Genomic DNA, 17,222 nt, shown 5'->3' on the forward strand with positions numbered 1-17,222 from the left:
GATTTGGTCGTTCTGCCTGCCAGCTGGAAGGTTCTGGCTTTCTCTTCCTCCATTCCTCCTGAGCAGCTTCCTGGATTAAATTCTTATTTACTCATTGATATATACATAGCTCCATTGCCTACTACTCAGTGTTCATTTTACTTTTTATAAAACTTAAAAACAATTTAGGCTTAATTGGTTAAAATCAGGACATTTTAAAGAACTTTGAGTTTATCGTTTTTTCCGTATTGAAAGACCAAAAGGCTCCTAAACTGTCCATAACTCTATCTGTGACTTCAGGAAATTGAAGACTTCCTTTAGTCTTTACCATGTGACAAATAGTAAATATTATAGAGATTATTAATCTCATTTGAAACGTTCATGTTCTGATCATTATAATCTAGCATGAGTCACTAAATCCTTAAGTCGAGTCTCAGATATTCTGGTCAATATGTTAAAGAAGGAAAAGAAGAAAGCTCAGGATGCTCTTCACTTATCTAGCATGGATAGAAATGAATTCAGACACTCACAGAGCTCACCCTTCCCACCCGGGAACCCAGAAGGTCCGAGGACTTTGCCATCCTCAGCTCCCACGCAAGTCCATGACTCCAGCGCTGTTGGGTACAGATCCAGTTTGCTCCACAGAAAAACAGGTTAGCAATATTTATTTGTAAATATATATTACATAATTTTACATAGAAACCATAGACTATCATAAATTATATATCTATATAAAAAGTAAAAAAGTAAACAATTATAATTTTAACGTTCTATTCATCATCATTGTAATTCTGCAGTTAGTTTATTATTACTAATATTTCTCGAGGTTTTATAGTTGTAGCCACAGCCACTGCTGCTATAGCAACAATAACAACAAGAACAAAAAAAGTAATGTTCATCCATCCTGAAAAAAATAAATAAAACAGTATTCCTCATTCCTCATAATGAAATTCAGTATAGCATCCTTTAGTTTTAAATATGCAAGTATGAAGTCGCTATCAATTTATTTGTTACAATTTTTATAACTATCAAATCTGTTAAATAAAATACCAGTTTCTAAAAGTGATGGCTGGACAGAAAAAAAAGTCTGAATTGTCACAGAGATCAGAGGCAGAAATAGATGATGGGTCCAGGGCAATAGTAGAAAAACTGACTTTAGAGATAGGAACAAAAGATTTCCCCTGATATAAGAGGAAAAGAATAAGGACAGATGTTACATTACTGATGTGATGACACAGTGCTTATTTCTAAATTCGAGTGTGCTATCTGCTGTAAAATAACTTAAAATTACTATCACAGTCTGCCTTAAAGGACAATAAATGAACAAAATTTTGTCAGATAATTTTGCAGAATTGTGCCAACTCAGAGGCTCCTTCCCCATTTGTAGCTTTTGATAAGTGCATCAGTACCGCAACTACAGAACCACACTAGAAGCCCCACTTGGTTTGTGCACTTTCTCATTCTATTAGACCAGCAGAGCACGATGCATAGTAATGTACCTGATGTCTTTCTCTTGAAGACATCAAGGAATCTGGAGTATGGAATGTACTAAAACAAAGGAATAGAAAGCTTTCCTTTTTAGCAATACAGGTTGAAATTTTCTGTGTAAACATTTGTTGGGATGGGTGACCTGACATGGTTTTCTAAAGGATTTAGCTTGGGAATAATTAGAATGTGGTATTCATTAACTTTTTTAGTTAATAAGGACAAAATCGAGAAGTTTGGAAGTATATTTCATGATATTATATCCCTTTATCTCTTTTTTTATTTACATTTATTGGGATAACATTGGTTCATAACATTATATCATTTTCAGGTGTGCAAGATTATAATTCGACATCTGTGTACTCTATTGCATGCTCCCTACCTAAAGTCTAATTTCCTTCCATTGCTATATATTTGACCCCCTTTATCTCTTCATTCCAAATCTTTTTGCTTTGAATATTTTTTTATTAATGTGGTAAGGTAAATTCAAAATCACAGGAAACCAAAAGTGCTATTTTTCACCATTTATCGTGGTGGCTGTAGGCTTGGAAAAGCAATTCCTCTCTCTGATTGTTTTCTGTACGGCATTCTCATACTCTATCATGGGTAACAACTGGTTGGGGAAAAAAAGAGGCCCTCTGGATTCATGAATTCGTGAGTTCATCCATCAATTTATTCATTTCTTTATTCAATCAACATATATTTATTTAGTACAGTTTTATTCTCAGTACCATGTAATTATTATTATAGCTAAAGCTTACATAGTCCTTATGCATGTCAGATACTATTCAAAGTTCTCCGTTTGAACTAACTCATCTAATCCTTATCCTGTAAGATCTTGTTTCATCACATATAATAGATAAGGATGTACGTGGACAAACATAATCTCTGACCTCAGAGCACTTACAGACTGACAGAGAAGAGAGCCTTGAATGATTAATTACAAAGTACACCATTATATTACTGAGAGAGTACATACCAGGGAACCTCACCTCAAGTTTAGATGTGAAAGATCCCAAAAGGGGCCTTGTGATGGAAGTGTGGCTGGGAGGAATATTGCAAACAGAAGGAATCACCCAAGTAGCTTTCAGCGCCTTTGTGGTGGAAAGGAGCATTTTAGGAGGTGAAAAGTCTGGAATGGTTGGGATTTGGGGAGAGAGAGGCTGGAAAGACAGGTCGAGTAACATGTGCAGGACAAACTGACAAAGGACAAAGTTTGCATGAACAGTTAGGAGGTCTTATAGTGTAGTAGTCCAGGCGAAAGGTTGAGGATGATAAGAGAGAGGTCGGGGAATCAGAAGCATTTAGGAGGTAGAGTGAACGGGGCTTGGTTACTAAAGAGTAAAGATCAGCCACCTGGTCTCTTGGTGGCTGGAGAGGCTCTTCATGCAGATAGGAACTCCTCCCTTGGCCCTACAGTTGGCATCGCTGGCTGTAGAGAACAGAACATTGGCATCTCTGCTGAAATGAAAAGTCACAATTAGTGCCCATGTTAGAAACCAGGCTCATGATGGAAGAAACTCCGTTTACTGGCCTTCTCCAAAGACACCCACCATGTTTCTGTGGAGAAATGGCCTCGGATATCACTGCCCAGCCCCTTGCTATGTGGCAGACCTTTTCAATTTCCATTTTCTCTTGCCCACACCATCTGTCTTCTCATAATTCTTCTTCCCCACAGCATCTCATAATCTCTCTTTCTTAACTCATAATTATACTTAACTTTCAGTAACTCTTTTCCTCCCTTGATACTGCTATTGAGGCGGACTATAGTTTTGTTTGGAGAATGAATTCAGTTTACTTGAATAGAAAAATCACTGAAAAAATAATGGAAATTGTTTGTAAAGTCCAAGTACAAATGAGGTAAAAGAGTTTTGGAGAAAAGCCTTACAGTTGAAAGGGTTCTTTTGAGTTGTTTTAACTGTCATTGGATATAGTTCTAGCAATAACTTTAAATAAGAGCAGGCTCACAAATGGATGATAATAATCTAAGCATTTGGAGGAGGGATTGATGGGGGATTGATTTTATTTTTTGGCAAAACTACAGACGGGATGAAAATTGTTGGAGATGAATCAATGCTGCAAAGCAACAGGTAATGGGATAGTTTGTTACAATGTTTAAGATCCTAGCAGTTGATTGGGCTTTTATTATTACATTATTTTATATACAAGAAGCTTGTGTACTCTAAAGCAAATACAGAAAATTAATAAGCATGTTGTTTTGAAAGTATTTCTTCTGCCTTAGGTAGGTGTTGTAAATTCCTGTTAATCATCCCTGAGGGTGTTGGTAATGCAGAAAGCAAGTAAATTCGACTGTCTTCCATTCTGAGACTGTTGTGAAACTGTCTCACCTTTTTGATGGCCCTCCCCTTTCTTCCATTTACCCCGACTTTATGCTAAAAATGACTCCTTTCAAATTTCTTGTGTTAAAAGAAAATGAAACTGAATTCATGGTTCGTTAGAGAGTCCTGCAGACTCAAGGTACAAGCAGCCTGCCAAGGCAAAGGAAGGTTAGAGACTTTGGGGCTTTTTGTTGTTGTTTTGGTTTTGGTTTTATTGAAATAATGAAATGGAAGTAATTATTAGCTCCATGGTTTAAAAAGAGTCATCTTGTTCTCTTTACAATAGCACGGATTTTATAGTTTGCTTGCTATTTTAGTTTTGGGGTTGTTTTTCTCTTTTTTTAGTTTGTTATTGTTGTTGTTCTTTTGTTTGGGGGTTTTGCTTGGCGTTTTGTTTGTTTGTTTGTTTCATTTTGTTTTCTGTTTCAGTTCTCTCACTCTAAGTTCTAAATAGCCACAGGAAGCCCATCAATATTCAAAAGCCCCTGATGACTCACCACATCCTCTAACTGTTTGAGATGCTAAGGGAACACAGTCATCACGGTAGTGTCACTGGAATTTTCAAAGGTAAATTTAAAACCAAAGCCATAGTTCTGGGCTCTTTTCTCTTACTCACTTCAAGAGAATTTGTTAAATTTCCACTATGTCCATGGAAGGTCCAAGGATATAAGTTGTAGTGGGTACGGAGATGAACTGAAAAATAGTCTCTGGCTCTGGGAGCTTACATTTAGGTAGAGCAGGCTGGCTTACCCAAAGAGCAGAAAATAAAATAACAAGTGCCATAAGCAGGAGCTAGAAGAAATGCTATGAGAATTCAAAGCATAATGGAAGAATTTTAATAAGTAGATCGGGAAGAGCATTACAAGAGCAAGTGACATGGAAGCTAGGTCTCAAAGGATTGGTAGAATTTGAAAATTCTAAGATTGAGGGAAGAACATTCTAAACATTCCAGGTTTAAAGAATATTACGAGCAATGGTTTGGGAACAGGAAGGTAAGGAAAAATATGTAGAGTTGGCAGGGATATTCGTTTAGCTGGAGCCTTGGAGATGTACAGGAAGTCAGAAGAAATAAGGCTGCAAAAATGAGTGGGAAATTGTTAAGATGGTTGTTTCAGAGAGAGAGAGAGAGTAGAAGAATAGAAGGAAACTTCCCCTTTAACATTCTATGCTTTCATATTGTTTTAATTTTTTACATTTTTTTTTTTTTATTGATTAAGTAGGGCCACATTATGAAAACCCTTGAATGCCAAGCCAGGAAATTTTTTTCATTTAGTTGCAAGGGAATCACTAAAGTAGAGGGAGCCATGGTGATAGTTGTGCTCTGGGAAGGATTTTCTGGAAGAAATCTTTAGGGTATGTTGGAGATGAGGCTCCTGGAGACTTTAGTAAATGGCTTAAGAAATATAATAGTCCAAGCTGAGAGTTATGGAAACAGAGAAGAGGCAAGGAAGAAGAAGAGCTCTTACAGAGGGAGCCCACTGCAGTTCTTCAGGCATTAAGGACAACTCTGTTTCACCTTCTTCCTGGCTTTCTAAATTTCCCTGGCACTGAGGATGCAGCTTCAGGCAGAGGCAAAAGAACAGAGTAGCTGGTGCTTCTCTGGGATGCATCTTCAAACATTGAGTCGGTTCCTTAAGTTTGCTTTACTCCTGTTCATAGGATTACTCTTCAGACCAAAGCTACTATTATAAAGGTTTGATATACTCAATCCTCCACTAAGTTGAAAAGAAAGGCTCAAAGAGAAGTCCATGGAGGTAAAAGTCACTCATTAACCAACTAGAGAAAAAAATAGAAATGAGATTTTTCTGAGATCCTTTCCAGTTTGCTTTGTTGTAGGCCTCAAATGCTCACCTCTTGCATTTCAAGTTTCTCATGACCGAGTTTACCCTCACTTTTGAAACTGACCACTTTCATCTTTGCATTTTTCCATAAATGCAATTAAAGAGGTGGTCAGTAAATGAATCTTTCCCTCTCTATAACTCTATGGCCAATCTCACTTCTGCAGAGCATAGTACTGACCAGTTAGCCACGGTTTGTTCCCAGTGCTACCTCTGGAAAATATATCTTTACATCCCTCCTATTTGAAGCATTTTGAGAGAAAGGAGGGGGTGGTGAGAGAGAGAAGAAGAAGAAGAAAGAAAGAACATATCTCTGCTTTTAGGTCCAAAATCAAGGCTCACGCCCATTTCTAAATGTTTGTTTTATCTGATCATATTTGTGATTTCAATAAGATCTTTAAACTTAAAAAGTAAACAAACAAATCGAAGTCAGTGTGTTTTCTAAAGGGAAATGGCATGGTTTTAGATGGGACTCACCTTCTGATATTTAGATTCAGCAGATACCCATGAGCCCATCTGCCTTATCTATCTTTCTATTTTGGAAGTCACCATCTATGAACACCTCAGGATTTTTTAATGTAGTAGGGGAGATAAATAGATAGCTAAAGCTGTCTTTAAGTATAATGAATGCTCAAGAAAAGGGCCTAGATAGTTGAGGGTTCCTGCAAAACCATAGTCCAGTCAGCCATCAATTCCACACCTTTGAGGAAAACAGTATAGTCAGGAAGGAGAACACAGATTCCAAATGTGGGGAGGATTCAAAGAATTAGAGGTATCAAAGAGGCAGAAAATAGTTTGGTAAAATGGATACCTATTCTCTATGAACTTTAAAATTGCCTATTAAAATTGCTAGGTTAGATATGTAAAGGAAGACCATGAACCTAGAACCCAAGTGCTCAGTGAAGTGACTTAGAAGAGAGTCTGCTGATGACTGTGAGGAGAAGATGGTAGAGGAATGAACCTGAAAGGGGAAAAAGTTTGCATATATTGTGTCGTTTGCCTGTGTATTTATTTTCATCAGCATGAATGAGTATTGTTCTAGAATCACAAGAGCAACAGGTAAAATTCAGGCCAACATCTCCCTTCCCCCACCTTGTTGTAGGAAAAATCATATTCTGGGATAATGCTATGGTTATTATCTGGTCCTGAAGCTTCGGGAGAAAGGCTATATTTCTTTCGGTTATGTCCATAAAGTAGATTAGATATTGTCTACTCAAGAAAATTAATTCTTCAAATAGGAGTGATACCCTCAAATCTCCTTTCAAAAATTGCTAGGAGAAGTATTCCACTCAGGTCTGGCAGAGTACCCTAAGCAAACAATTATGGAAGATCAATTACCCTAAGTGATTTACTTGTACGCAAACAGAAAAGTAAAGGATGGTCTTGGGTATGGGAAACCCTATCTTTTGGCTCTAGGATACAAGATGGTAAATATGAGGTTTGCGTCAAAACAGGTAACTTTCATTTTATTGAACACTGCATTCAAAAATTAATTCTTCGGTTGATTATTTTGAGCTCATGTTTTATTTCCCCATATAAAAGTAGGTTGGGTTCCCTGGGAATTAAAGTCTGAGCTAAATGTTTATTGGGGAGGGCCCTTGGGACCAAGATCTGTGGAAATGAGAGCAAGACTTGGCAGAGGGAGAAGCTAAGCTGCGATGCAGTCCTGACAAAGGCTTCAGGGACTTTGGAGCTGAGTAGGCCTTTCAGAATCATCTCCCATTCAGGCAAGGGGACGGGGCCTTTCTAAAGTCATGTCCATCAATCATTGGATATGGGCCTGCCCCTAGAAGGTGGCATGGCTTTAAATGAGGCAGTTTTTTTCAGCTGAGAAAATCTTTAGGGTCAATGTGCTCCTAGCAGCTAGAGGAATAAATCCTTCATTTTTTTGTTTTTTTATTAAATTTTATTTCTCCCACCACCCTTCTTCAACCCCCACCTCTGGCATTCACCAATCTCTTCTCTGTATCCCATTTTCTGTTTTTTGGAATCCATATATGAGAGAGATCATATGATATTTGTCTTTTTCTGGCTGACTTATTCCACTAAGCATAATGCCCTCAAAGTCCATCCACATCGTGACAAATGGCAAGATTTCATTCTTTTTATGGCTAAATAATATTTCATTGTATGTTGTGTGTGTATCACAAATTTTTTATCCATTTTTATCCATCAATAGGCACTTAAGTTTTTTCTATATCTTGGCTATTATAAATAATGCTGTGATGAACATGGGGATGCATATATCTTTCTGAGTTAGTATTTTCATTTTCTTTGGATAAATATCTAAAAGTGGAATTGCTGAATCATATGGTTGTTCTATTTTCAATTTTCTGAGGAACCTCCATAATGTTTTCCATAGTAGCTGCACCATTTTCATTTCCACCAATAATGCACCAGGGGTCCCTTTCCTTCACATCCTCACGAACACTTCTTATTTCTTGTCTTTTTTATTATAGCCATTCTGACAGATGTGTGGTGATATCTCATTATGGTTTTAATTTGAATTTCCCTGATAATTAATGATGTTTAGTACCTTTTCATGTACCTATTGGCCATCTATATATCTTCTTTGAGAAAATATCTATTCAAGTCTTCCACTCATTTATAAATCAGATTATTGTGGGTTTTTTGTTTTTGTTTTTGTTTTTGTTTTTGGGGGCTATTGAGTCATATGAGTATTTTATGTATTTCAGATTTTAGCCCCTTCTCAGATATATGATTTGCAAATATTTTCTCTCACTTAGTAGTTTGCCTTATTTCATTGCTGGTTTTTTTTGCTTTGCGGAAGCATTTTGGCATGATGTATTTCCACTTATTTATTTTGCTTTTTTTGCTTTTGTTTTTGGTGTCAGATTCAAGAAAGCATTGCCAAAACCTATGTCTTGGAGTTTACAGCCTATATTTTCTTCTAGGAGTTTTATGGTTTCAGATCTTACATTCAGAGCTTTAATCTATTTTGAGTTAATTTTTATATATGGTGTAAGATAGTAATCAAGTTTCATTTGTTTGCATGTGGCTGTCCAGACTTTCCAATTCCATTTATTGAAAGACTATCTTTTCCCCATTGTATATTCTTGGTTCCTTTGTCATAAATTAATTGACCATATATACACGGGTTTATTTCTAGATTCTCAAGTCTGTTGCATTGATCTATGTGTCTGTTTTTATGCCAGTGCAATACTGTTTTAATTACTATCACTTTGTAATACAGTTTGAAATCAGGGAATGAGATACTTCCAGCTTTTTGTTCTTTCTCGAGATTGCTTTGGCTATTTGGGATTTTTTCTGGCTCCATAAAAATTTAGGATTATTCTATATCTTTGAAAAATGCCATTGGAATTTTGATAAGGATTTCATTGAATCTGTAGATCACTTTGGACATTTTAACAACATTGATTCTTGCAATCCATGGAATATTTTTCCATTTATTTGTGTTCTTCAATGTCTTTCATTAATGCCTTGTAGTCTTCCATATACAATCTTTCACTTCCTTGGTTAAATTTATCCCTAGATATTTTATTATTTTTTTAATAACTTTTATTTTTGTTTTTCAATTATAGTTGGCATACAATATTACATTAGCTTCAGGCATACAACATGGTGATTACACATTTATATAACTTATAAGATGATCACCCCTATAAATCTAATACCCATCTGATGTCAGCATAGCTATTCCAATATTATTGACCATATTCTTTATGCTATATTTTATATTCCCATGACTATTTCATAATTACCAGTTTGTACTTCTTAATTCTTTCCCCTTTTTCACTAACTCTCCTCCTCCAGCTCATCTGGCAGCTATCAAAATGTTCTCTGTATCTATGAGTCTGTTTCTGTTTTGTTTGTTTGTTTTGTTGTTTGGTTCCACATGTAAGTGAAATCATATGGCATTTGTCTTTCTCTGTCTGACTTACTCCAGTCAGCACAATACCTTCTATGTCCATCCACGATATTGTAGATGACAAGATTTTATTCTTTTTTATGGCTGAGGAATATTCCATTGTATATATGTACCACCTCTTCTTTATTCATTTATCCATTGATGGACACCCAGGTTGCCTTCATAACTTGACTATTGTAAATAATGCTGCAATGAACATATGAATTTATAAGTCCCTCCAAAGCAGTGTTTTGGGTTTCTTTGGATATATACTCATAAATAGGGTTACTGGGTCCTTCTTTGTCTCTTGTTAGAGCCTTTGTTTAAAGTCTAGTTTGTCTGGTATAATTATTGGTACCTCAGCTTTTGTTTGTTTGTCTGTTTGTTTCCATTTTCATGAAATATCTTTTTTCCATCCTTTACTTTCAGTCTGTGTGCGTCTTTCAATCTAAAGTGAATCTCTTGAAGGAAACATATGTAAGGATCTTGTTTTTTTATCCATTCAGCAATCCTATCTTTTGATTGGAGCTTTTAATCCATTTACATTTAAAGTAATTATTGATATATATATTTATTTCCATTTTATTATTCATATTTTTAATATTTTTTTCCCTTCTACTTCTTTTAAAAGAAGTCTGACATTTTTAATACTAGTTTGATGTTGATGAATTTTAGCTTTTTCTTATCTGAGACGCTCTTTATCTGTTTTTCTATTCTAAATGATAGCTTTGCTGGGTAATGTTGGTTGTAGGTCCTTGCTTTTCATCACTTTGAATATTTTGTGCCAATCCCTCTGGCCCTCAAAGTTTCTGTTGAAAAATCATCTGCCAGTCTTATGCGAGTTCCCTTGTAGATAACTAATTGCTTTTCTCTTGCTGCTTTTAAGATTCTCTCTTTGCTTTAATCTTTGGTATTTTAGTTATGATGTGTCATGGTGTGGTCCCTTTGCATTCATCTTGTTTGGGACTTTTTGCATTTCCTGGGCTTGTATGTCTATTTTCTTCACCAGGTTAGGGAAGTTTTTCATCCTTATTTTTTCAAGTAATTTTGAATTTCTTGCTCTCTCTCTTCTCCTTCTAGTACACCAATAATGCAAATGTTGTTATGCTTGATGCTATCCCAGAGGCTCCTTAAACTAGCCCTACTGGGGGAAGGAACTCTTTTCTTGTTGCTATTCTGGCTGTTTTCTTCTACTGTATTTTCTAAATCGCTGATTTGATCCTCTGCTTCATCTAATCTATTATTGCTTCTCTCTAATGTATTCTTTATTTCAGTCATCATATTCTTCATTTCTGACTGATTCTTTTTTACATTTTCTATTTCTTTGTTAAAGTTCTCACTGAGTTCATCTACTCTTCCCCTAAGTTCATTGAGCTTCCTTATAAACAGCATTTTGAACTCCGCATCTCGTAAATTGCTTGTCTCCATTTTGTTTAGTTCTTTTTCTGGAGTTTTGTTCTGTTCATTCATTTGGAACATGTTTCTTTGTCTCCCCATTTTTGCTGCTTCCCTATGTTTATTTTTATGTATTGGGTAGGGCTGCTATGTCTCCTGGTCTTAGTTGAGTGGCCTTATGTAATAGGTATCCTCTGGGGCCCAGTGGCACAGTCTTCCCTGGTCACCTGAGCTGGGTGCTCCACATGTGTCCCTTGTATAGGTTGTGTGTGCCCTCTTGTTGTAGTTGAGCCTTGGTTGCTGTTTGCATGTCAGTGAGAGAGGTTGACCCTTGGGCTGATTGGTTGTGAGTACTGGCAGGTGACTACAGTGGAGGAGCTATTGTGCAGGTGCTCATCCTACAGAGCAGTATTCACTTTAGCAAGGCTTTGGTGCCTTCCCAGTCTGCCCTTTGGGTGTGTCATCTTTGGATGCATCTCCAACTGGTGCTCCAGCTCAGTCTGAAGCTAGCCACCGGGCATGCTGGCCCCAGGACCAGCTACAGCCTAGGTCCATCTGGCATGAGTCCACCAAGCAATCTGCAGATGACCCACACCCATGCTGGGCTTGGAGGTGCCTTGAGGGGCCAAGCCACTAACCAAGGCTAGATGCTGCTAGTTCCATGAATGGGGCTGCTCAGCAAGAGGTACAGGGCATGCCAAGGCTTGATGATGCTTGTTTGGGTTTTGTGAACCTTTGAGAGATTTTACAAAAGTCCATAGCATGAGTCAAGACAGGCCATTTGTATAGAAAAGAACTGGAAGCAGGTTGGATGGACCCACAAGTCAGGTGGAGCAGGATCTCAGGGAATGATCAGGCCTGGCAACCACTGTTAGCCAGGTTGATGGAGACTCAGATATGGTGACTGTCTGCTTCTGCATGCCCGGAGCGGGAAGGCTCAACAAAGAAACGATAGCTTCTGCCAACACTTCTATCTGAGAGAAAGCTGCCCCTCCAACTCTTGCCCTGAAGCCAGACAATTCATTTCCTCCCTGTATGTCTTTGGTGCCTTTTGAGCTGCTGTCTCAGCACTGGAGCTCAGAACAAGTGAGTTCATCAGTGGATAAGTCCATGTACACCCCTTTAAGAGGAACACCTGGGACTTCAGCAGTTCTCTGTCTCACTCAGCCACAATCTCCGCTGATTTTTCACATCTAGATTTTGTGGGGACTTCTCTCCCTGGCACTAGAACCCTGGGCTTGGGAGTTTGGTGTGAAGCTGGGACCTCTCACTCCTCTAGGGAGGACCTTTGCAGCGGAGATATAATTTTTGATTTGTAACTGCCACACACAAGTGTTGGACCAGTTCATTCTGTGTCTCCACCCCTCCTGCCAGTCTCAAGGTGGCTTCTTCTGTATGTCCCCAGTTGTAGGACTTCTGTTCAGCTAGACTTTAGGCAATTTTCAATGATTTTTGTTCTGTAGTTTAGCTGTAATTTTGATGTGGTCATGAGAGGAGGCAAGGACAGCTTTTATCTACCTCACCATCTCACCTGGAAATCCCTAGGTATTTTATTCTTAAGGTCCTTAATTCTTTAAGGGGTATCTGGATGGCACATCACAGTATGCACCACAGGTAGTAAGTTTTCCACAACACCTAAAATACCAATGTAGTCCTTAATTTAACTGAATTATATAACTTTATAACCTATAATGTAGCTCTTTGGTATTATGACCCATAAAGCCAAATAAATATAGGAATTGTGTAGTCACTATTTTTTAGCATTGTTTCCATGACAAAATATATTCTGCATTGCTATGTGGGATGCCAGGGACCCATGCCCTATCACTCTGTCGTCAGAGAAACAGAAGGTATCCTTTCTCTCTGCCTCTTTCCCTCTCTCTCGCTCTCTCTCGATCTCTTGCTCTCTCTCTTACACACACACACACACACACACACACACACACACACACACACACACACACACATGTGCATGCATGCATATATGCACATACACATGCGGTCTTTCCAGACACGGCAATAAAACATTTCTCTTTCACCAATTATATATTTACTCTCTAGAACATATGAAGTACTGTGCCATTCTAGATGAGATGTGACTGTAAGACATTCTACCACAGAGGCTGTGAGGAACATGAAACACTATCCCTAGCTGAAGGAGCAATGGCTACTATTAATTCATTTAATTAGCAGCATTCACTGAATTTAGGCTATTTAGCTGGCATTGTGCTAGGAATGGTAAATTAAAAGATGAAAGTGGCCTACTATTTGTTAAAGGGTTTTCAGTCTAGCAGAGGGACCTGTGGTGAACATGCATAGAGAGTACCATGGGACATGGAAGGGGTCTGGTCAACTTTTCCTGGGTAGGTTTAGGAAAGCCTGCGTGGGAGAGGTGGTATATGAATAAAATCTTCAAAGAGTCATTGCATTTATGTCTGGCAGAATGAATAGAGGAGGGAAGAAAAGTATGTTTGTGATGTTCAAACATCTGGGTTGGCTGGATTACAGGGTTTATGTGGATAGGATAGTGTTTAGCAAGAAATAAATCTGAAAAAAGGACCAGCTCATGAGAAGTTTATAAGCCATGCTTTCAAATTTAGAACTTTTTTTTTTTTGGCAGTTGGGAGCCATTATGGCTTTATAACAGGGGAGTAATGTGGTCAGAGTTCTGTTAAAGAAAGATCACTGAGAGCAATGTACTAAGTAACTGGAAACTAGAAGGAAGGTAGCTAGGATGTGGTAGCACTCAAGATAAAAAATTATTGGGGCCTGAATCAAACCAGCCACAGTAGGAATTGAAAATCTGAGAAATGTGTAAAAGGTACATAGGAAGGAGAACTGATTTGCAACTGATTAGAATGGAGATGAGATGAACAGTCAGTCTAGGATAATTCTCAGGTTTCTGAGTGGATATGGTTCCATTTACCAAGGCAGTGAATACATGAAGAGAAGCAGGTTTGGAGGGAGAGTTTATTAGTTTAATTATGGATATGTTGAGAATGAGTAATTGAAAGGAATCTAAACTAATTAAATACATAACTTTAATGCTCAAGACAACAAGTTAATTAGAAATATGGATCATGGACTTGTAGCCAAGAGAGAGGATAAGGTGATCCAAAGAGATGCGTAGCAAGGAAAAAAGGACCAACGGCAGAACACTAAGGATCTGCAGTATTAATGGAGTAGTCTGAAGCAGAACTAGCAAAGGAGAATTGGGAGAGGCAAGAGAGAGTCAAGAGAGAGTGAGATCTCAGAAGCCAGGCTAGAGATTGAGTTTCAAGGAGATGGATGTGGTTAACAGTATCGAATGTTGCAGAGTAGTCAAGTTATATGAGAACTACAAAGTCTATTGGATTTGGATGGGAAGCGATCAGTGACATTTGCCAAAGCAATTTCAAAGAGTGTGGAGGCAAAAAGCTCCCTGTACCAGATTGAAGAGTAGGAGGTAAGGAAGTGAGCCAGGAATGGTCACACAGATTACTGGAGGTAGCCTCACTTTGAGGCTAAGATTGTAAAATGGAGTTTCTCTGTGATGTTGAAGTCATTCAGAATATTGGCAGGAAATGGGGTGGAAAAGAAAACCTGGAGCCAGAAGCACAAATCTGCTTATGGTAGCTGGGTGGTTATTCACTCATTGGACCAATGTATACTGAGTAGCCTTAAAATTTTAGCATCAGAGAGAGCAGGACTAAGTGGCAAAAATCTCTAAAGAGGAAAAATTTTGGCCTTGGCATTAAAAAATCATGATTTTGAAATGGCATTTGTGAGTCAGATGAAGACTAATACTATCTTTGGCCTTTCTGTTATTTATATTGTAGGAGAATGAACATCCGCTACTTGAGACAGCTCCAGATAAGGCAGTTTTCCTTTAGGAAAATGTCAGATTTCAGTGAAGAGAAAGAGGCGAAGGAGATGTTCGAGAATATTGAGCATGTGGGAGAGACTAATTAACAATGGAATGTGGGGTCCAGAGGGTGAAGTAGGACATGTTCTCAGGAAGGCTAGAAGTGGAAGGAGGAATGGGTGAGAGATAGAGGTAGGACAAGGAGGTAAAGAATAACATGTGAGATGACAGTTGCCTAGAGGGGCTTGCATTTTGTGAGTGGCTAAAGAAGACAGGGATAAAAGTCATGGTAGGATTGATTATTCTTGAGGCTACAGGCCCAGTGAGTGTAGAAAATTCAATCTCTTATTGGTTTTTAAATAGTATGCTTCTACAGATTCCCTTTGAAATGAACTCTCCCTGGATGATGTGTTGGAATTGGGGTGAGGGAAAGATCAGCTGGCTTCTGGAATTTTCCACTCCCAGTGAAATCACAGGACCCTGTGAGGTTAGGATAAAGATACAGCATGGAAAGGGTTGGAAAGGCTTTGGAAAATCTCTTTCAGTTAGAGTTTTCCCAACATTGTGGGGAGGCAGTTAGTATGGCTCCCATATCCTCTTCTGTTGATGGAGTTCTGGTTGATTCCAGCAGTAGCAACAGCTTTCCTAGGGATGGGGGCATCGACTTGTGGGCTGCTCTTGCATCAGTGGCAGTAATTTTGTGGCTTTGGAGATATGGGTCATTCCTAAGTCAGATATTTATAAATTGGGTATTGTATTTCCTAAATTGTAAGCTCCTAAATAAGTCTTCACCATTCAGAGGCCTCTCCTGAGCCCCCTCTGGAGGTAACATAGAGACATAAAGTAAGAGAAATAGAATTGAATCAAGAAGACTCCTTTTTCTGGTCTGTTTGATTTGGGTCAGGCACAGAGCTGGGAATCCTTAAACCTTCTGTCTGACAGTTTTAACTCTGTTGCTTCCCATGGCCATAACATAATCAGACTTCATCCTGCGACAAGAGACAATAATTGCACTGAGCTACATCACTTGCCTTCACCCTGGAGTTTGAGAATTCTATCAGCACTTCCTTTTGCAGATATGATTTTCTGGGATTTATACCAACAAAGATGAAAATGGTTTCTGTCAGTGTGTTCAGGAGGGAATGTATTTTGGAAACATGATAGACAAACCCCGACTTTATTTATAGCATAAGATATGGTCTTTATAAAACATCTATCCATTGCTCTGACAACCCAAGCCAGGATTTACCACTTTGCTCCTACTACACTTAAGTTTCACTAGTTTTCATGTTTATGATTATGTTGTTAATATTTACTGCAATCAGTATATATGCTTAGGTCGGGGAGTGGCTATTATGGGAAAGGCCACAATTGGAAACAATAAGCCTTTCTCTGCTGTACACATACAAAATTAATCTTTTTATTAGAACCTCAGCCATTGTTTGAAAAACCTTTTGTCATCTGTTACTCTGCCTCTTAACCTCCCTCAGCCAGAAAGCTTTGCTCAGAAATACTGCTTCACCCCCTCCAGCTGTATTTCAAGATGATCTGTCTCCTCATCTCATTCCCTCGTTTCTAGTTATGCTCATGAATCTTTTGCGTTCTTTTGGTAAACAGATTTTGTGATAATCCTACAGCAACCCATTTTTTTGAACATCTTGAGCCTCATAAAATTTTTGTGTTGAGCACTGTTCTGAAACTGACAGAAGAGGTATGCCTCCTGGCTGGGGCTACCAGATCTCAAAAATAAAAATAGAGGACACTCAGTTCAATTTGAATTTAAGATAAACAATAATTTTTTTTTTTTTAGTGTAAGTGGGTCTCATTCAATATTTGGGGCATACTTAGAATGAATACTAAAAAGTTATTCATTCTTTATCTGAAATTCAAATTTAACTGGCAAATCCTATATTTTATCTGACAACACTACCTCTGGCCCTTTTCTCCGTTGTGATGTTTCCTTGTTTTGGGATTCTAGGTAGCTTCTAAGGAACTGATCCAGAAGAGGAATAAGGAGGCCTTATGTGTCCATTAGCGTACAAGACTGCTGCAGGGCTCCCCTTTTGGGTGGTGGCGGAGAGGCAAGTGGAGTTGATTTTCATGTTAGTACCATTTTTTCCTTTGTCCTTCATCTATTTCTTCCTAGACTGGTGGAATTCCAGGTTTCTGGTCCCAGTAGGGGGATAGGGGTATTATAGTACATAATGTTTCTCAAACTTTTGCCTCAGGATGCCTGTCAACATCTTACAGTGTACTGTGTTCAGTGGGACACTGAAAAACCTGCTGTACAGTACTCTGCATGAACATATTTTGCTACAAGTAGAGTTACTGTATTACTGTATCCAGCTATTTATTCTTTCCATTTATTGTCAGTGCCTAGTACTGACTCAGACCATGGCATGATAAACTCCATATCTTGTTCTGAGTGTATTCTTAGGGCCTAGTCGTTTATT

General features: G+C 38.2%; 1 protein-coding gene across 7 annotated transcripts in view; it reads left to right on the top strand.

The window, feature by feature from the left end:
• The window catches only part of KIF6 (kinesin family member 6), a 369,244-nt gene that overhangs the window by 172,844 nt on the left and 179,178 nt on the right, over positions 1-17,222 (top strand). For all 7 annotated transcript variants that reach the window (XM_039856356.1, XM_039856357.1, XM_039856358.1 and 4 more), the window contains one exon: positions 417-632. In XM_039856356.1, coding sequence (XP_039712290.1) covers positions 417-632 — 216 coding nt within the window. The remainder of the gene's footprint in view (positions 1-416; positions 633-17,222) is intronic.

Source organism: Pteropus medius, unplaced genomic scaffold (genome assembly GCF_902729225.1).
Source record: "Pteropus medius unplaced genomic scaffold, Ma_sr-lr_union100, whole genome shotgun sequence".
In the NCBI taxonomy this organism is placed as follows: Eukaryota; Metazoa; Chordata; class Mammalia; order Chiroptera; family Pteropodidae; genus Pteropus; species Pteropus medius.